Raw genomic sequence first — 22,235 nt, 5'->3', positions numbered from 1 at the left:
TCTTTAGTCCCATGGTAGAAGATTCCTTACAGAGGCCTACTCCATTAGTTTAAAGTCGTTAATCTTTACCTTTTTAAGGTAAACAATGCACAGCACTCCACAGCAGTGCTTGATTATTTGACTGCTGCCTTCCAGCATTTGTGTTTATGCCTTTACTAAGACAGTTTGTATTTATTTCCAATGACTCACTGAGTCTGCAGAAAACTATTGCCTTCAACCCAAGCAAAAGGTTATCATTGTGCATGACTGCATTGCACTGGGCTGGTGCTCTCAGTTGTGCTCTCTGTTCATGCAGTTGACTGTACTTTTTGACTTGCAAATTAAGGGCTGCTCTGCCAGCTCTCATAAATAATGCACCATGTCTTAAAGGCAAAGCCGAAAGACAGAAGCTGGTGATGAGGTAGGCAGCAGCCTGCAGTCCCAACCAGTAGCCAGTTAGTTTTCTGCATAAGGCTGGAGAAAAGGTAAGGGGAAGAATTACCTACAAGAGGAAGATTTTTAGATGAGATTTAAAACCTAGGCACTAATCACATCTGTTATTCATTATTAAAACATCTGTGGCATTTATTTTGCAATGATACAGATGTTAACTTGTACATTCTGGCCAAGTTCATTTTTTGCATAATTACCTTCCACTGACCTAAAAATCCCTAAGCAGTTAACTCGGAATAAATTCTTTGCTCTTCTTTTATGCCTATATGGAACAGTGTATTGTGTTCTACCAAGCTGCCATGTATCATTACAAAGATGGTTGTTTTTTGTAAGTATATGATTTCTCATACATTTCATATGTGATTAAAACTGGAAAGCCCACCTCAATACTTATGGCCAATAAGTCAAAAGGAATGTGAACAATTAGCACCAGTAACTGAACTGCAACACAGTTTTAGAAACAAGATACCCAGAATTTTGCTGATCTAGGAAGGCTGAAATTCAACTTGAGGTCAATGTGTTGAGTAATTTGTTCTAAGAACTACAGCTTGTATTCTTTCCTATCCACGTACTGTCTCTGACTATACAAAAGATGAGTATAGGACCTGATGTGGTGTGGCACTGAGAGCGAAGGTATTAAAATTGAAGCATTTACAAGATTTCTTTGTCTACAGTAAAAAGCTTTTCTGTCTGGATCAGCATCTAAAACTTTTAAACTTGAACAAAATTACAGAGAACCAGTAAAATGTGATGATGGCATCCTGTAAATGAAAAGATGTATCTGCATTCCTTGTGGAAGTCAGTAGTTTAACCTTGCATTTCCATTTCTTTTAGTTAAATATCAAATATTTTTATTAATGGTTACTAGTAATTTTAAACCTAAGATCATAGAAAACAGAAAAAAACACATGCTACATGGTACAGAAAGATTTCCAGGCTTATCCAACTCAATTATTTGTACTGCTTTAAGTATTTTTGTATTTCTAAAGCTACAGAATTTCACTGGTGTGTAAATTCACTGACCTTATGCCTACTAAATAGTTACTGTATGGAAAAGATAAGTTTTATTAATAGAATTCTATTCTGTATGCATATCTAGTAGGTTTTAAACTGTGGTAATTACAGAACAGTACTTCTGATGTTGATATATTACAGTGGTATGGACAAAGCCTACCCATGTATGCAGTTTTGTTCCTCCTTTTTCTGTTATTGGAAATTGGAGAAGTACACAAGGGAAATGGAAAGAACAGTGAGCAATACAGTATTCTCTCGGTAGTCATTAGAGATTAATCCTAATTAACTACACTGTGTTCATCCAAAACTCACATAGAATCCATGGAACAGAGTTATAATTTCTCTGCCAACTCAAATCTTGCTCAGTATGGCCAAGGCTATTCAACCCCAAAGTGTATTTCCTAACAAGCACCCAGACTCTGGGGTTAATGGTATATTCAGTTGCCTCCCAGCACAATGCCATAATAGGTGTGCTCCTTCTTCTTCCCTTCCTTACTGGAGGGAATGGAATTTACTGCTGATTTTATAACTTTCACAGCAACCCAATACAGAATTTGCTTACGTCCTTTACCATAACAATAGCAGTACTGAGATAAAGTGTTGTCTCTTGCTCAGAGCACTAGACACACTAGGCATGATGGTGAATGGAAGACACAGATAGATTTTAAGAGACCACTGAATCTTAAGGAATTGTAGATTTTTACAGTGTGGACATCTATTGAGTCTGCAGCCTAGTTGCTCTCAGCTCCCACTCAGCCTATACAGAGTAATAGAAATACTTTAAAGCATGATTCATTTGAAATTGTGCTTTAACTGGCCAGCAAGCAAAGGCTCACCAGACCACAAGAGTTATCCGTGTTGTAGATCTTTGGTCAAACAAGTACCACTGAAACTATCTTGGATATAAAACGTTTGAAGAAAAACATCTCATTTTGTTCCAATCTACCTAGGTGCCAAAACAGGTGCAATAAATACTGCCTTACACTTTTGTTTTGACATCACCGAGACCATTACAATGCATTCACCTAGCATAATCTTTTAAACTAATTCTAGAGCATGTACAGACTTTTCATTGTTTTGAATGTCTCCATCCTTATACACTTTGACTGTAGATGCAGCAATACACAGCAGCAGGACATGGCTCTATAGCCTCAGATTCTCTCGTCATGGCACTGTGTCAGTTAATACTGTGTGGTCATAAAATATTTCCCAAGCAAACATTTATGGTCAGCCTGTTTTGAAAAGGGCATCAAAAGGAAAACAGAACATTTTATGGCCTCAGGTAATACGAAAGATGGCATACGGTGTGATTGTTAATACCATGCAGATCTGAGCACTTCTTTCATGTACCACTGTATGAAATCAGTCCCTGTTTAGTTATAGACAAACATACTCTGGCTGTATGAAAACAAACAAACTAACAAAAAACCCACTTTGGGTGTGGCTTTGCACATAGATGTTTTAAAACATGAAAGTGGAAGAAAATCTTAGATTTTACAGTTTTCTAAGTCTACACCAAGTGTTACGATTAAGGACTTTATCCCTCCTCACAGTGATTTTGAATGGGCAGCATGCAAAAAGGCCAAATCTCCACTGACATTTTTGGGAGGTCCAGATCCTGAGAAACAGCAAGAGGAACAGAGCCACTTCGTCTGTGTCTCCTGACTGCAGCCACCTTTTCATGCTATTTCAAACTTTTCAGAGCCCCTAATTCCATTTTTTTATGCTTTCTTTGATAAATACAACTCTTCCTTCCAGATTCTTCTCCCTGTCATGGTGCGATCTGCCTCCACTCTGCCCTCCTCAGTTACTTTCCACCTCTAACTTTTGCCACTCTGCTCTTATCATCTTGTACTGTTGAGATCCCACTGTCCTTTGATATTGTTTATTTTTACTGTCTTTCCCTGTAGCCTTAAGAAATAAGTCAGGTGCAAGTTCAATGAGACCAAACTCACAATGAGTTGTTCAACCTTTTGGTGTAAAGGGACATCTATTTCTCTCTCTGCCATGCCCTCACTCCCCTTCTTTTAGGTCATAGATCTTGCTAGTTAGCTGAGATGAGTGATCAACATGTTTATTGGTTGTGATAGCTGAAATCTAGTTGTGGAACAGGACTTCACTGCATTTGGCATTGCTTATAGAGTTAGAAAAATGGTAGTCACTGGCCCTAAAAATGTGAAAATTTCCATTAAGACTTGGGAGAGAGAGAAAGGAGAGAAAGAAAAATTGATAAAAGACCAAGACAATGCCTATTACATGACCCCAAGAAGAAAAAGATATCTTTGGAGTCATATCACTGGAAATCTTCGAAGAAGAAAATCTTTGTCTAGCAACATGGTTGTGCCAGGGCCCAAACCAGTTTGAAGATCATAGAACTCACTGCCAGTTTTGGCTGGACTGTTCTACCACATTCATTGTCTAGTCTGTATCTGATGCCTTCTGAATTCCATCCTTTTTGGTCAATGAAAGATAAACTGCGTGGGCAACCTTTTCCTAGCAATGATGCCATCATAGCACCTGTGAAACAGTGGGTCATTTCCACTGGTGTAGATTTTTATGAGCTCGGCATGCCGGCTCTTTCTGATTATTTGCAAAAATACAGAGGTAATGGTGATGACAATGTTGAAAACTAGTGTTTGTAGCTGAGCATTTGCTATATCAAATAGTGTTCTTGTGTTCTTCATATCTATTGTAGTTCCCATGGAAATAAATAGGAAATAGTACTTTCAGAGTGACCTACATACATAATATTATTGCCTTTAATAATATTTTTCTTTGAGCTCATCAATAAGAAATACTGAATTAAAGTAGAAGTATTCAGTTTAAGTATTTCATTCTTATCTCTTGAGCTCATCAATAAGGTATATCAAATTAAGGTGAAAATACTAGATTTTCAAAGCATCAGAATTAATCTCATACCCACAGCTAAAGGTCTGATGAAGTTTTCTGGCTTTTGAAACAGTAACCTCCCATATATTTCAAAACTTTGTTCAGCTCATAAAGGAATAGCTGTTTTCCTGTTTTTGGGCAATGAGCAATGTCATTGACATCAGGAAATGATAACTTGGGTTAGTATTGTGATTTTTGGATAATTATAACTTCTGCTCTTCCAAAAGAAACTATAATGGACTATCTATCTTCTTCCTAGCAATCTCAGATGCCAGAAAAACCCTATAAGTAGTTAGTATTGGAAAGAAACAAAAGGCGACTGATGCATTCAGTGGCCTTTTCCACTTTGGAAGCTAGCTTAAATCAGATGCCAAGTTCATTAACCCTTTGATTTATGGCAGTCAGACATTTGTGTGGTTTTTTGAGTCATGTTGCTCACATGCAAATTTCATAGTCTGCACTGCTCAAACAGTGCCTTTTCTTGACAATTAGTATTTAAAGTCTACTATCAGATGGCACAAGTCAGCAGTTTGCACCATGCTTTTCTCCACTTTTGGCAAGAGGTTTTAAGGTTTCCTGCTTAAGAAAATGCACCCTACCCTAATGTCTGAATGAGCTAGCAGAATACAAGTAATACATTTTCACATATTCCACCCTTTCCGGCATGTCATGGATAATCTTTGCATTAATGATATGTTTGGCCCATTCAAGATTTCCTGGATGTATTTTGAACTAAGAAGAAAGGCTGTGAAAGCAAAAGTAAAAGAAAGGCCCACTAAAGTCCTAAATTTCTCAAGGACCTATACCCCAAACACATACTTAGGACCCAAAATTCATTATTTTCAAGTCCAGTATCTATCAATATTTTTATTTAAGGAAACTGATGAATGGTAAATAATATTTTGTATGTGTGAACAGGCAAAAATAAAGGTTATCCATATCCACGAATAAACCCAAGAAGGACATCCCATTTGCTTACACGATATCAAAACTACTTTCTTTAAACCCCCATCTCATCACTTCTTATCCACACTGGAACATAAGCCTCTGCTCAAAGTTATACATGTGTATAACAGCTCTTCTGAAAAGGAATGTTTTTTTTCTGATTTATGGTCATAGATTCTATTGTGTCAAGCACTGCACAAATACCAATGGAAAGCTTCAACATTATCACTGCATTGTCCTGGAGCCAGGACAAATGATTGAGGAACCTCTCAATAACCTTGCACTGTTTTACGATCCACCATCTCAGCAGTTAAAAAATAAAAAGAAGGTAACAGCTTTATCTTGCCAAGGAAAGCAGCTTTTAGTTTCATAGCAAAGAGCCGTGGTTCTCTTAATGATATTTTATCACAAACATGGCCAAACATGGTTGAGCTAAGTTTGAACTAAATCTTTCAAAGTTAGCCAGTTTGGTCAGGAGGTTTCATCACAAACTGAGGACACTTGGACATTGACAAAGAGTACTGGCAGCAAGTGAGAACATTTTGAGGTGTATATGGGTGTGGTGTGCTTGATGCAGCAGTAGCAGCCACAGTTGTGTCAAGAGAAGTCATGTGGAAGACAAACACAGAAGTGTTTTTTGAGAACTAATGCTCCCCCTATTACAGTGCTGCCTCAGAACCAGATCCAGTCAAGTTTTAAATACAAGGTACATGATTCATCACCACATAAAAATACAAAGGAACTTTGCTGTTGTGCATGCTATAATAAAAGAATTTTTTTTCCTCTGATGCATTCTCCAAAGTGTTTTCACGACAGTGTATGGACTCATCTGTGTTACAGATTCATCTTGCAGAGATATACTTCCTACTGTTCCCTGCCAACCTCGCCAACCCCCTATAACTAAAAAAAAAATAAAAATGTGATCTTATAGATGTCATTCACCTGACTGAATGCATGAACTTGTTATTTGTGGTTCTTATTATCTTGAAGTGAGAAAAATAGGTGCTTTGGCTGCACATTCATTTCCTTCTAAAGCGTGTCCAAACTGCCTCTCACTCTCCTAGAGAGTGAATGGAGAGTACAGTCACTAACTCAGCAGTCATATGAGATGACATCCCCTCTCCTGCTGCTGAGGCACAGTGTACACTTTTTCTTAAGGACACAAATATTAACAACCAGGATGTGCAACTGCAACAAAACTTGAAAGACCTGGAAATGGTTGAAGAAAAGGACTGGCTGTGGCCTGGGTGGAGGAATGCACTTAATTCACAACCTCAAAGCCATGGGGTAATTCCTCAGTCATGCAGTAGCTTGTAGTATCATCTGTGATGTGGCCAGGGATTCTCTAGATTGAAAGAGAATTCTTGTGGAAAAGTTTTTTTCTCTCTTTACAGGAAAACAGGCCAGCTCCTGCCATTGTGGAGTCAACACATATTTGATTCCTAAAGGTATTACATGGCCATTTGCTTGGTGAAGATGGTAAGATTCCATGGAATCTCTGCAGTAAGAGGAACTTCTTTTGATTATTTGCATCATTACTATTATTTCTAGCATTATTGTGGCTCCCAGGAGTAAGAGATCAGGTACAAAACCAAAATAATTAGACAATCCCTAATCTGGCATCTACAACCAAACTAGAAGGTAAGAGAAAACAGAAGATGGCATTCATCCAAAGAGAGTACCAAGAAAAAACAGAAAATATTGATTAGAGTGATAGGCCTTGATTTTGAGATAGCAGGGATCCAACCGGTGTCAAGATTTATCATAACACATTGCCTGTAATAGGGCATCTTGTATCCATTTGGTGTTGCATAATGGATAATAAAATTGTGATAAAATGGATAATAAATTTGCATGGGGATAGGACTAGGGGTAATGGGATGAAAGTACAGCATAGGAAGTTCCGCACGAATGTGCGGAAGAACTTCTTTACAGTCAGGGTGATGGAGCACTGGAACAGGCTGCCCAGGGAGGTGGTGGAGTCTCCTTCTCTGGAGATATTTAAGACCCGCCTGGACACCTACCTGTGTGACATGGTGTAGGGAGCCTGCTTTGGCAGGGGGGTTGGACTCGATGATCTCTAGAGGTCCCTTCCAACCCCTACAATTCTGTGATTCTGTGATTCTGTGAGAGTCTTCTACACCTTGTAAGCATCAGACTTTCAGGAGTAACTTGCAATCTTACAAACAAGAAACATAGCACAAAGACTCTAACTTTACCATGTATGATGCTAGCCTTCACTAATTTTATAATCTGTGATTTCATTTCTGAGGAGAAAAGTATATCTTACATTTCTACAGCTCCACTAAAATCAGAATTTTGATTTGCTATCATGTATGAATTTTTGATAAATCTTGTCTCATCCCTGACTCTATCCTCTCTGGATGTGTGATTATCTATGTATTAATACTACACAAATAAGCTATTTTTACTTTGAATAATTGTGACCTCAGAGTCAAAACAATGAGATATTTTGACTTCCTACTAATACTTTTCTCTGCCTTAAAGAAAATCTATTCTAATGCTCAGGAAAAAAAAAAAATGATGCCTCTCAGTGCACTCACTGACTCATCCAAACTGCACATCACTTGGGCCATCATCACAGCGACACTGTTGATAATCAGGACATTCTCTTAGTAGACTGTGGGACAAGTGGGGCAGACCCCAAGCTTTCACTTTTTAAAAAGGGTCTCTAATGCTTTCTCGTTAAAATTGTAATGAAAGAGCATAGCTGAGTAGATTGCAGAAATACACAATTGGACTGAATATCTTTTTTAAGATGCTAGAAATGGCCTCATAAGTCTTTGCCCAAATATAAAATTAGTAAGAACTGAATTACAGTTGAGAAACCTTAGGGCAGCATCAGATGTAGTTATGTGATAGTCAAAGTTGTTTTAGGGAGAAAGTACCAGGGCAACACTTATTCTTCTCCACAGTCCTCTCAGAAATTTGAGGCCTAAATTTGTCATCTAATTCTTTCAGGTTTTCAGATGTATCCAGTGCCATAGCATGTTATCCATCAGAGAAGGACTCTATACAGCAAGCAAAATATAAATGCATCAGAAATGTATATTCTGGCTGCAGGAGAAGTAGTAAACTGTACTCTGGATAGAAAGCCTGAAAGTCACCTCTCCACCCTCATCAGTCCCTGCTAGAGCTAGAAACAACTCTTGTTTCCCCACCCAAAGCCTCTGCCATCTGCCTCCAGAGTTAGAGCATAATTTTCCCTTGCTTTCTCTCAGTCAAGAGTGAATGTGTTTATAGAACTACTTATCATACATGTGTCAGTGCTACTGAAAGAGAAATGGCACAGCACCCCCTGTAAGAAGAGTAGCAGCGAATGGCCAGGGCACATAAAGAAGGACTGACAGGTACATTAAGTATGGTTTGGGGAGGAATGTGAGGTGACAAAATGGATAGTTTCATCTGATACTGAATGAAGGGGCAGGAACTGATGGATGCATTCATCTGAGGGGTTCGTAGTTCTCACTGATAGATACATGGCAATTGAGTGTATCTCTTGATAAAACTTAGTATATCATTTGACCAAGACCCGAAACTGGAGAAGAAGCAACTTCTAGACTATTACATTTTTGCTATTCAGCATGGTAATGCTCTCTCCAGTCTCTTCCAGACTCCAGCCTTGTTCTCAGGGAAGGCAAGAGACTGAATTACCTATTTTCTAAGATTAGTGGTTCAGGTAGGGACAAACAATTTCTTACTTGGCTGAAGATCATATGCCTTCATGAGTAAATCATATTAGATACCCGATGTCTTCAAGAGAACAGCTGTTTTACATTTTGAATATATATATTTTTCAACTAGAAAAGATCTTTTGTGGTGCTATGGCAAACAGACCAGACTTCTTGCACTTTAGTAGCATGATTACATTAGCAAAATCCTCAGAGATGAGACATTTTGGTTGTTCTCTGAACATTTGGTTTGAATGAATCAAAATATCAAAGCAAAGAAGTAAAAACAGCAGAACGTTACACGATTTGGAAATGAAAGCATGATTATTTCTTTTAGAGATGACATCTACAGATAAAAATTTATCAAAATATCTCCCACTTTTAGCCAGCTAATTACATTTTTAACCAAAATGAGTTTTTTTTGTTTTTTTTTCTTTTTTTTTTTGTTTTTTTCCAGCCAGTAAATATTTTGAGAATCAACTACATCTCTCATTAAATAAATTTCACTGCCCACAACCAGATCTTTTGCTCTCGTGAGAAACATTCTCACAGCAGCTAAAGTGTGATTTTGAAGGAAATGGCACTCACTTGTGCCTGGTTTTGTGGGCAATGATGGAAAACTGAAATAGACAGATGGAACAAAAGAATAGGTCTACCCAGGTGTGGAGTTTCTTCATTTTCAAACCTAGCCATTTATGCAGATAATTTGCCTTTAGGCCTCTCCTGTGATAAATATGGAAAGTGCATTTGTGTGGTCAATGAAAGGACAGATACAGATTGTCATAAAATGCTCATGGCAGTAACTTGCTTGTATGTCCCAAATACTACTGACAGCTATGGGAATCCAACAGTACGTTTTCTCAAGCTCTCCTCTGTCTTTGGTTGTATCATCTGGCACAGCAGCAACACATTCAGGCAGACATGATGCTCAGCACAGAATACAACTAGAGACACTACACAGCACTTTCTTCATCATACACGATGCTACAAACAATCTGACAGAATACACATGTTAAAAGTAGCATAATATATGTTTTTAGAAAGAACATATCCAGAACATAGTCACTTTCTTTTGATATTTGTCCAGCCTTTGCAAATCACTGAGGTTTGGACAAAGATTTTGGAATGTTTCAGTAATGGAGAATTGAATAATATCAGATGATTGTATGTTCTTTCAATATTTGAAAATATTTTTAATGTGATGAAGGTTCCTTCTGTTACAGCTTCCATAGGTTCTGTTTTTGACCCAAGACTCTTGATAAATGTTTTGGAAGTGTGATTAGCCAAATGAACTGCCGGATTTCCAAATGTCACTTCACAAAGCAGATCCACTGCCAATGCTGAGTGAACTTATGTTACCTCAATCACATGCACATTTTCCTGGAATTGTAGTTTTTATTAAGTAATATTTCCCTAGCAGTTCAGGAAAATATCCTGACATGGGTTTTGAGTCACACTGCCAATCGAAGTGAAAAGTTTTGCTTGATTGTATGGCATACTCTCTACATGCACTGTAACATACGATAGAATCATAGAATTGTTTGGTTTGGAAGGGACCTCTAAGATCACCTAGTTCCAACCCCCAGCTATAGGCAGGGACACTTCCCATTAGACTAGGTTGCTCACTAGACCAGGTTGATACAGCAAGAGTTTGCAATTAAACACCATACAGATATGATTCCTTCATCAAGCGCGTGCAAATGGTGACTGCTCTGTATTCAGCAATGATGAGTTCTCAAAACCAACCCAGCATACTTTTGATCTAAAAACACAGATCTGACAAAACCATCCTGACCCAATAACAAGAACAATCACTCCTAATCCGTGTAGTGCCCACACTGGATTGCCATATCTCATGTGTTCAGATAGTTACCCAGCTTTTCTAAGCGCCATTCTGCAAAAACAGTAAGGACCCTAAATGGTGTTCTCCCACTGGGTGAATGGTTATATACTTTAGGTCATATCTGGGGAAAATAGAAAACAATACACAGGCATCCTTCAGGCTTTTTTCTTAATTTGAGCAAAATGAAATACTGTACTCAGTTGTTCTGCTGTTACTTGATTCAGAAGCCCACATACACCACTTTCACAAAGAAATCAAAGAAAAGAACAAATTCTGTTTGGTCTTCCCGTGAACAAATGGAGCCTCTGCAGCTGTTACAGGGACACAGAGAGTTTTATTCCCATTCCCCTCAAGTCTCAACAAGACTTAGGAAGATTTGCAAAATGTACTGGGGAGGTAAGGAGCAGGTGGAAAGTTACACAAGAGACTGGCAAATAGTGGGAGGAATAAGGGTTTCCTCCTTGCAGCAAAGTATCTTGAGTCACTTTTTCCCCCAGAGAATGGTGTCAGTTTGGGATTACATCTCAGTGTGAAGCCCAGGAAACAGTAGTATCCAATTTTGTAATTGGACTTGCCCTGCGAGAGAGGTCTAAAAGAAACACAGGTCTCAAGCATCTAATGATAATTATAAAAACTATTCCACGGGACTTTTAATAAATGGAAATAAATGAGTTATCATCTATAACAACTGTATCTATTTTTTCCCAAGCAGACACACAGGAGGCAAAACACCAGCAAATCTTAATGGATCTGATGTGGGGGCTGCAGTGACCAGAGCAAAACTTGCAACCAGCACAGCAGAGTTTTCACAAGCCTGAGTCTACACCAATTTTTTTTTCCTTTTCAGGCAGATTGTTCCCCTCCTAGCTCTGTGTGCCTCCTTTGGGAGCTGCATCAAAACCACATCAGTGGCTATAAACAAACAAAACCCTCTGGGGAAGAAAGAGCAAGCAGGCTGCAGCAACCCGGCCTCAGACCAGCAACACTTGCTGAGCCTGAGCTGATTGCTTGTTTCAGTTGCCCTGTGATCACAAATTAATTGAAAGCTGCTCCACTGCCCTCTGAACCTGCCTCCCCTTGGCTCTACAGAGCTCCAGAAGTGATCCATGACTGATGTCAAATTTTAATTAGTGCTGTCCTCGTTTCAAACAGCTGAACAGCAGAATGAATTTCTCATTCTTGTCTGATCAATCTTAACAGCATGATGCATTTTTCAGCACTCTGTTATGTACTCGGCAATTATGATCCCAGCTGAGGTGGGCCAGACTGGAAGATCAGCTGAGAGGGATTTTTTTGCTAGTTCTCCTGGGTGTGAACTGCTTTCGATCAAGCAGTAGTGTATTATCACCTCCCTCTCCAAACTGATAAGAGCCAAGGACAGATGCCATGTGGCATAGCAACAATGCAAGATTGTTCTCTTATGCTTCACTGTAGCACTGAAAGTCAGCAGCAGATAGACCTGAACAAAATGGCTTGCTTCACAACCTCCATGACAGCTTCCAACTCCTGAAGTAAAAGCACAGCCAGTCATTCCTGCAGGAGCTCTGCAAGTACATTTCTACACGTTTTTGGTTCGTTGGACATCCTATATGAGATTATAATCACAGAGAATCAAGAGCAGCAAAGACAGAACTGAGATAATGAAACAGTTCTGAAACCCACGGTTTCATCATCTTTACCCCAAAGAGTCTGGTAAGCTTGAAAGGAAGCTGGATGTAAGAAAGAAAAGTCTACTTTGAAGAGAGAAATTAGAGCTGACTTTAGGAAGAGAGAAATGCAAAGAGTTTTGGAACTCTTTCAGCTCATTGTGTGATGGCTCACCAGCATCTCCATGCTTACCCAAGGGCAAAGCATTCATCACTTAGGTGTTGAGAATCATGGGTAAGTGCTCTTTCTCTCCTACCTTCAGCAAAGCAGGCCAGAAGACAGCTGTGTTTAGCGTCTGGCTTCTACTTCTATCCTGCTGACAGTGTCAATATAAGACTGTTGAATCTAAGACCTGCTGGAGCAAAAATGTCCGCTCAAGTCTGTAACAATATGTTTTGAGAGAAGGGCATGGAGCTGAGTCAGGGAAGGGTCAGGGTGGGAGTTAGGAAAAGGTTCTTCACTGGAGGGCAATGGGCATGGAATGGGCTGCCCAAAGCAGTGGGCATGGCCTGGAATGCCAGAGTTTAAGAAGCATTTGGACAATGCACTCAGACATAGGGTTTGGTTTGTAGTGGTCCTATGTGAAGCCAGGGGCTGGATTTGATGACGATCTCTGTGGGTCCCTTCCAGTTTGGAACATTTTATGATTCTATAAATATTTGGTGTAGAGGTTAAAAAAGAGTTTTGCTGGGGAAAAGATATGCTCATAGCAGAGAACTGCCATGTTCACCTACAGGTCTCAGCCCATCTAATCCACTGTCTTCTTATAACCTTCAGGCCTACTAACCATGGGATTGCCTATCTCAAAAGAAAGTTTTTAACAGTGAGAAGACCTGCAAAAGAAAAAGAAAACTCTGAATATGTTATAACATGGGCATTACTTTCTCTTGTCTTCCCCTCAGTACATAGAATAAAGGGCAGAACAGGGCAGGGAGCCTTGAGATTCAGACTCTCAGAGATCAGGACCTGGATCCTCATTAGAGAGGCAGTTTTAGTGTGGGAAGACAGAAGTAGCTCTGACAGATTACCGGAAAAAGTCACTTCATCTTTGATGAATATAGGACATACCTCTGTATCTAATTTTAAAATGCTGGAAAAAGTAGCTTATGTCTGTCACTGATCTAGGAGAGGAAAAATGATGAGGGGGCAGGGGGAGACAGGAAAGAGACAGTAAAGTTTGCGGTTCTCTAGCAGAGGTATTCGAAAATGTAAGAGACTGTCAGGGCAGCACTTTGACAAGGAATTTTTTAAGCATTTCCTTATGAAAAACATTAATGCTCAGTCTTCAGAAAACCCATGTGGAAATCTAATTGTTCACTGAGGATTTAATGTGTCAGACTGGCACTCTGAATCCAATAAACGGAGTGTGAAATAGAGGGATTATTGCCAACATTGACATGAATTCAGTTGAGGAGGCGTGTCGGATACCTGCCCCGGACTGAGGTTGCCTACCGCTTCCCATCTTGAGATTGTTTCCAGTTGTTATAACATTGCCAGATGTTCAATGTTCAGGCTGAAACTTTTCATGCCAGATGTCTGCTTCTAAATGATTTTAATAACTTTTGATTCAGTGGAACATGTCCCTGCCCATGGCAGGGGGGTTGGAACTAGCTGTTCTTTATGGTCCTTTCGAACCCAAACCACTCTCTGATTCTATGACTATCTGGTGAGTTGTCTCAGACAAAATAGTTTGACCACAGTTGAGGATGAATCTCCTTTTTTATCAATGCAGAAGCCTTTTCTGTCAATCGTGTCTTTTTAAATATCTAGCATTACCTTGTGGCCGACCACAAATGTTAAGTTCTGACACCTGAGGAACATTTGCTGACACAGATATGCCTTCTGATCTCTCTGCAAAAATCCACCCAAACGTAACAGAAGCTCACAGATGCTCAGTAGTTAAAATCTCTGTAGATGTGGCTTGTGCTGACCACCCTGCAGCCTGGAGCTGAGCAGGAGCACACTTTTCCTCTCCCTCAGGCTCTTTCAGAGGTCAGTTAACATGGAAAAGGAAGGTGTCAATGCTGAGTGTGGAAGGGAATGAAGATGAATGTTGGCAGAGCTGTGCAAAACCTAGCCAGGGAGTGTGAGAGTGTTTGGGGAGACCTGAAGTAGTAACTGGAGTAAAAAGGGAGGTAAGTTTGTAAATGGTGAGGAAAGACAGCTAGAAGCTTGGGATGGAGAAGGGAACTGTGTTCAGACATAACTGGAAAACAGAGGGATTCAGTAGGACACTGAGATTACTGCTGAGAAATTGAGGCCACCTCCTGAGGGTCAGAGAGAGTAGCAGGGTATCCCAGACCAGGATAGGTGAGTGGGGAAAAGGGTGGCACACAGAGAGTGCAAGAAGGATCATGGTGGTAGAACTTATTCAAAGGCTGAGAGGCACAAGAGCATAGGCTGGGGAGCCAGTGGTGCTGAGACAGGAACAGGACAGAAATGGAGATGGAAAGAACTGGGACTAGCAGACAGAGAATTACTAGACTGAGTATGCAAATGGGAAATGAATAAGAGTCCAGTATACACAGTATACAGAAGTGGATAGGGTTAAGAAAAGTCAAGCACGACAGAGATACATGAGAAACCTGTAAGGTTTTTAACTTTCATAGTACTATTTAGGATCATTGTGGAGGGGGTAAATATAGTATTTAAGTACTTAGTCCCCGGAACTCTGTCACATGATATCACACTGACACCAGCTGATGGTTAAGACCATCAACAGATCTGAAACTTGAAGTGACCTGGGCTGAGTTTGATTACTTGAACTGCTGTAACAATGGGTAAAGGGAAGAGGCTGCCTGTCTGCAGCCCTTCCTGTGTCTCATTAATTGTGCATTACTTACAGCCTGTCCTGATGATTCCTATCCAGGCAGTATTGCTGTTGATCTGAAAGAACTTTCAGAAAATGTTATAGGTGTGTATAACACATCATTTCTTGCTTTACAAGTAAAATCTGAGGTGCAATTGGTAAGAATATGCATAATCCTCTGTACCATTAAACACTGTAACATGCAGGACTTTCTGCAGGGTATGTCCACACATGCACACACACAAAAGCCCACAACATAAATGCCAAAGTAACCCAGAAATCTAATACACAATGTAAAACATTAAAACAAAAATAATCAGTGGCTCAGCCCAAAATCTTTGTCTATACAGAAAGAGCCAGAACAAGCAGTGTAAAAAAACACAGTCTTTTCCTTTTGGTAATCAGCAGCCAACATATGTGAAACACAGCCCTTTAAAGCATGACATATACTGTATCTTCTGATAGTTTTGAAAACTTAACAGTGACTTGTCAGGCAGTGCAACTTACAGAAGAATGAAGGCAATGTATATAAGAATGATTACAATGGTCTTACAGACTCCAAAGACCTGATTGGTAAGGTTGTAAATTAAAAGTTTGTGAATAGGGAGCAGGCAAAGGGGTGAGCCATTAGTCTCCCTGCAAGCACATCACTCACCACTGCTAACTTCTTGTGCTGGCAACAGAAATCTGCAATTAAGCACACAACTGAGCCTTTCTTTTCGAAACCATAGGTCAACACGCAGTGCAGTTCACAGGCTGGTGTGTGGTCATCTCTTGCAAGCAGGAGGTTTTTTGAAGTGAAAACAGAAGTACTAGCTTGTTTTGCTTTGTCAGTGAGAAACAAATAATTTGTTCTGGACCACACACTGAATTAATCATTTTTGGACACACTACACACACAGAATCCTGTTCCAGTTTTTATTCTTGTTTTTCTACATTATTTTCCTGGCTTTTCTCACATTGTCTCAGAAAATCAGATCTGAAAAATCCTACTATCAAGGTGAGAGTTCAGCTTAAATTTCCTTGCATGTATTACATTCAGAAGAAAGATTTTTTTTCCCAGGCACTGTGCCCTACAATTACTAGCTGTAGCTTATGGTAAAGTCTTGGACATCATTTACTATAAACAAAAGAAGAACATTTCTGGCAAACAAGTGAGCAACTGATGAACAAGTGTTTGTAGAGGAAGATTTTCAACACTGGGATGCTTAGTCCTGAAACTGCAAATAGCTGAAAGAAAAATAAGTGCATTTTGAAAGTATTCTAAGTACTCTGATTTGCTTTTTGTTTTGTATTTTGCTTTTATCTTGCATGAGTGATACGAGGAGTTCAATTAAAGAACAATATATATATATATATATATAAAGTATGAATAACTAATACAAAGAGATGAAATACTAAACAGTGAATACCAATTTAACTTCTTTATAGATTGTCTTTTCTCTATGGCTACTAAACTTTTGTTTAATCACCAACAATCACTAAAACAAAACAAAATAAAATAAACAAGCCCCTCACCAAAATAGTTTGAAACTCAGCACTGTGCCCATGAGGTTTGTGTAATTCTGACAATGTGGATTATTAATATTATCAATAATTAAACATTGCCTACCTTCACAGAGCCATTCTCATAGTCAGATCCTTGCAGCAAATGCAGAAATGAAATCATGAAAATATTCACAGTCACCCACAGTTTGTACATTCTGATGTTTAAATCCGCAGGTTACTACGCAATTGTTGTCATACAGCTGGAGGCGTCTCTTTTGAAATGCATTTCACCACAACAGACAAGAAAAGCTTCCAAATTTCTGTTAGAAATTCACAAAGGATTCCAACATGCAAGAGTAAATATCTCACTCTTCACTCTTCTAAGCAATTGTTTTGAACAATTCACCTAGAGACTGTAATTTCTTGGAGTAGATTTCAGATACACTCGAAAGAAAATCATGATAAGACTTTAAATAGATTGGTATCTGTGTGCACGCAGCTACACTCCCACAAGTGATCAGGTATGGGTTCCAGCTAATAAAGTTACCATATCTTCCATCAGGGCACAAAGAGGTATTCAAAATCCATCTGTGGTCCAGAAGATTTAAGCAGTCTGCACTGTTCTGCGCTCTGTGCTACAGCAGCCTCTTCAGATGGTAGCGTAATGGCCAATGTTTCGAGCTAGAGAGCTGTAATCCAACTCTGTATTAAAACTTTTTTTCACAACCTTCGTGGAAGCTTGCAGAAGCATGTGTCTTAAATCTGATACAGACTTTGGCAGCCACGCAGTCAAATTTTGGCTCTAATCCCATTTTGTCCCTACCAATAGCATAGCAGTTTTAAAACTAACTGATGCAATCTAGACTCCCATTATTTTAAAGAAGATTACCTGAAACATGAAACTTCAGCACACGTTCTTACACAGCACACATATTTTAAGTTACTCCTTTTAGAAAAGAGAGGGAGAGAACAGAAAAGAGAGAGAATGACTTTTTTCTTTCATGTGTTCTTATGTGGGATAGTGTTTTCTGGATGGATTTTAAAAAGAAAAGTTAAAAACGATCTTTAGTAACAAACAAAATTTTGATCTCTTAATGAAAGTTTATGAAATCACAGATATAAAAGGGATACACTTATTTTTCTTGCAGCAAAATGAGATGTTATTTCTGTCCCAAGATACAATAAAGACCTGCATGCATTTCCTCTGTATATTTTCCCCGTTTAACACCAAATGGGAGACCTAACATTTCTATTTATAACACTCACACAGACCCAGATAATTATGCGTGTTAAATCCATATTGCTATACTCTTGTGTAATATTTGATACCCACAAGACTTTTCTCCACTCTCACATGGCTTAAGTTTGTGGAATCAGTTGTTACCATAAAACAATTCTTTAATTAAGATTTCAGAGCACTCGTTTCCTATCTCAGACTTCCAAGCAGTAGCTCTCTTAAACACAAGCCATGTCTACGTAACAACAACTAGCTTGCATAATTTCTTCCTAAGCATTCTTTTCAAATGGAGATGGGAGAGAAAAATATTTGAATCCATTTCTTTCAGCTGTTGACAGTTAACTGAGCTATTATGTTTTAAAAACATAGATGTAATTGCATTAATTTTAGCCTTGCCTTTTGATTTTTTTTTTTTGAAAGCAATCAGTTCCCCCTGTTCTAGCTGGTGGCCTCCCCCATCCATTCTGTTGTGGTTCGTATAAGGACAGCAGGAGTTCTCCCTTCTGAGCTGGGTGAATTTCCTTGTCCTGTATACCTGCTTCTACCCTCCTTCCTTGCCCACAGCCACACTGCTGGCTGTGTTCACACTCCTTCACTGGTCCCACACCAACGCTCATTGAAACACATCAACTATTCAATTTGTCATTTTAAATGAACATATTATCTCATGCTTATGTACGGTCACTTTGAGCTCTTTTAGTTCCTGCATTTCCCTTCTGATGCTGGTAGCCATCTTCTTGCAGGAACTGAAACCCTGTGGAACTAAAGTGATGCTTCTTAGCCTCAGGTGCACAGCTACTGCAGAAATAACCAACCAAAATAATAGCACTACATCCTATAGAACTTCCTGATAATATCTCTCTACTGACCTGCAATTAAGTGGAGGGGATACCTGGCCATCAGCATCTCTCATTTATTGGGATCATTAATTGCACACAGACTCAGGTTCCCAAGACAGGCAGGAAGCAATATGTCCCTCATGCCCTAAAGTCTGGTCACTGAGTATTACTTATACAACCCACCTACAGCACGGTTCAGGTATGAACCTCTTGGTTCCCTGGGAGGGTTGGTGCAAAATCCCACCTTTTCTTCAGTCACCTGGAGTAAGGCAGGGCTTTTCCTCCAGACAGCGTCCAGGATGCTGCTTCTCACATGGGCATCACCACTCCTCTGCCTAAGTGGGCAGGTGAAAGGCATGACCCAGGCACAGCACGGAGTGTTTTGAATACCAGCTATGGAACTCCTCCTTTATCTCAGAGGGTGTTTAAACTGTATTAATGAAGCAAAACAGACTGTAGAGATAGAGAGTGGAAAGCCCTTCTGGTGGTGCACTCTGCAAATCAACGAGGAGGGCACAAAGCTGAGAACAAGATCAGCTCTCTACACTAAATTGGGTTGAAAAGAGATGCAAACCCGAGGACTCTCCCTCCCTCAGCCCCATGGTGAGAGCAGCAGTGGCATTTCCACCCCTGTGGGACTCATGGAACTTACCTCAGGGCAATTTAGCACAAGAAAATCAGCACTGTTTGTTTTGGAAACACTGGAGGGAAACACCTCAATAATGTTTTGTTTGTGTTTTAGTTCATCACTGCTGCTTACCAAATTAAAATGAATTTCAAATACATCTGGAAAGACTGAACTTCTATCTTTCTGGAAGCAAAGTGTTTATCAGAAAAGGCTGTCCCGATCTGGCACCAGTGGGCTTTTTGGCATGAATGCTGAACTGAACTTCTGGCACTCAGTCAAACCCATTTACAAGAGCAAGTTGGATGCTGCAGGCAGAAGATGAAAATTACTTAATCTCTCCCTTCAGTCTTAGATGTGAAGACTACAACAGGGTTAGGGGAAAAAAAACTTTTCTAAACTGCAGTAGACTTCAAATCTAGCTCAAGGCTGTTAGTGAAAGCAATGACAAAACAAGAGAAATCAAGTGATAAGGCAACAAAGCAATTCTGATGATGGCCTTTTGGGAACAGCTTCCTTTCCCATCCCTTTCACTATTTCCTATGTTGTCTATACAGTTCAGGATTTGAACAAGGGCTCTATTTCCCTCCAGCACCATCTCAAGCCCACACAGCTTTCTAACATTTTTCCTGTCTGCCACTGCACTGATAATGATTTTTAAAGTTTTACAATTAGACTTATTTTGAGATTGTGTTTATAGATTGCCTGCAACAGCACTGAACAAATTTGCTGAGTGATCAAGCACCTTCAAGGGCTATGCCCTATGTTTTTTTTTTAATATCCAAATGCAATACTGACATCATTCTAGTTTCTTTTACCTCCATTTGCTATTGTAAAACCACCTGCTCTGTTCTGTGCAGGCTTTGACTGTATTTATTTATTTTTAATCTAGCACTGTACAAAGAAGCACTGCAATAAAATCCACATGACTATTAGCATGATTCCACTTTGGTAACTGAATGTTTGGTTCCATTGACACCAGCAATGCTAAATTCTGTTAACTGAAATAAAACTTCATGCTTCACCTCTTATGGATAGACAGCTGTGGGTCGGCTCTTCACAGGAAGAACTTAAGCAAATTGGCTTAGTCTTTTCCAAATATTCATCAACATGGAAGACTTGAATGGATGAGAAATAAAAGTAAAAACAAGTTTAAGCCTCTATTTGCAAAAGTTATGTGTAATTTTTAAAATATTATGGAAAGCTTATAAGTCTTTATTCCAAAGTAATGGCCTCACATTCACTGCATAAAAACCCTGATTCACTGATTCTTATAAACCATTTTTGTGATAGAAGATTACAGACAAACGAGCCTGAAATTGGTAGATATGCCTAAGAGCAGATCAATCATATTTTATATATACTTTCCTCTAATTTGTAAGATAGAATTTGTAGGTCAGGTACATTGTTTTTATTAGGACTGCTTACCAGTTTGCATTGCAGTTTCTATTCTAAGGTTTCACAGTAAATAAAGAGAAAAGTGACCAATACTGATGAATGGAATGCACAGAAGAACAGCACTATATTTGACTTATACATTTCTTGCATACATACACACCCAAGGAAGGGAAGAATTTCTTGACAACACTGAACAACCCATGTTCATCAAGCTGAAATTCTTTCATCTGATAAAGTAAATTCCTTTGATTATCTGAAAATATCATATACCCGCAGATAGGTCCAGACCTGCGTCTCTATTTGTGAGGCAAGACTAATACAGAAACACACAAAAAATGTCTCCACTGGAAGAAATAAAGCAAAACATAAGAGGAAGATACTTCATACCTTTAAATACAAGAGTAAGCCATAGGTCAATAGGACTACTCAAATGACTGAGGGTTTGTGAGCATCTGTCCTCAATAAATGCCATTAGATTGACCATACTCTGACTGAAAAGTTAAAATTCAAAGTCAATAAAGAAAATTCATTGCCTTTACTTCAGTGTGTTTTTCCATCAGATACTTCGCACTCGAGGACTCTGCACAGTTTCAAGCCTCAGCATGGAGCAGTGTTCAGGGAACCAATGTAGTTCCCAGTGAAGGTTTTCAAGTGTTTATAAGATGATTCTATGAGTAGGTCTGCACAGTATTTCTAAGTAATCCACACACAGAGGAATTTCTGTCTTTTTTGAAACAGAAAAAGAATAATTGGATCATTTATATGAAATATTACCAACAAGAATCTTAACAGATAAAATAGAGTACAGAGAAATTTTAGGTCACTCAGTACACATTGTTTATTAAGTAGTTATTAAAAATATTTTTTAATAACACAAAGTTTATTGTAACAGTTACTGGGACCACAAATTTCTGCTAAATTAGCAGAATGTTTGGAAGATCACAGTAAGTGAACAATCTGGATTGTCAAAACTAATGAATTAAAACACACAAAATCTGATGGCCGGGTGCTGTGGCAAGGTTCTGCAGAAGTTGTGCTGGTGTGAATGTGGGGTAGTGCCCACCAGCCTGCCCCAGGACCAGCCCTGTACACCAGGAGCCTGATGCTGTATCTCGTGAGGCTGAAAAACCTACCTGAAAAGTGGGCCATATGCTTGGGTGTTGGGCCTCCTCTGTGCTCCAGGCTGAGGTGGGTGAACTGATGTCAGCAACCAATCTAACTACATTAAAGTTCTCTGAGGAACGCCTGCCCAAGCCACAAACACACCCGTGGCTGAAGGGCAGAGGCTCTCAGCTTCAACAATATTGAACCACAACATCCACAGGTTCACCTCCCCACCATGCTGTGCTGAAGCTAGCTTGGAGAAGGAATGCTGCT

General features: G+C 39.3%; 1 protein-coding gene across 2 annotated transcripts in view; it reads right to left on the bottom strand.

Annotated features, from left to right (window-relative positions):
- VEGFD (vascular endothelial growth factor D) overlaps positions 1–22,235 on the bottom strand; it is a 55,347-nt gene that overhangs the window by 15,818 nt on the left and 17,294 nt on the right. The window contains exon 1 of one of the 2 annotated variants that reach the window (XM_015886603.2): positions 16,884–17,557. The exons of the other annotated variant lie outside the window; for it this stretch is intronic. Coding sequence (XP_015742089.1) covers positions 16,884–16,973 — 90 coding nt within the window. The 5' untranslated portion in view covers positions 16,974–17,557. Of the gene's footprint in view, positions 1–16,883; positions 17,558–22,235 lie in introns of those variants that run through there. 2 annotated transcript variants of the gene reach the window in all.

This window comes from Coturnix japonica, chromosome 1, assembly GCF_001577835.2.
Source record: "Coturnix japonica isolate 7356 chromosome 1, Coturnix japonica 2.1, whole genome shotgun sequence".
Lineage (NCBI taxonomy): Eukaryota > Metazoa > Chordata > Aves > Galliformes > Phasianidae > Coturnix > Coturnix japonica.
Note: the sequence above shows the minus strand (reverse complement) of the source record. Positions and strands in the feature narration are given on the sequence as shown.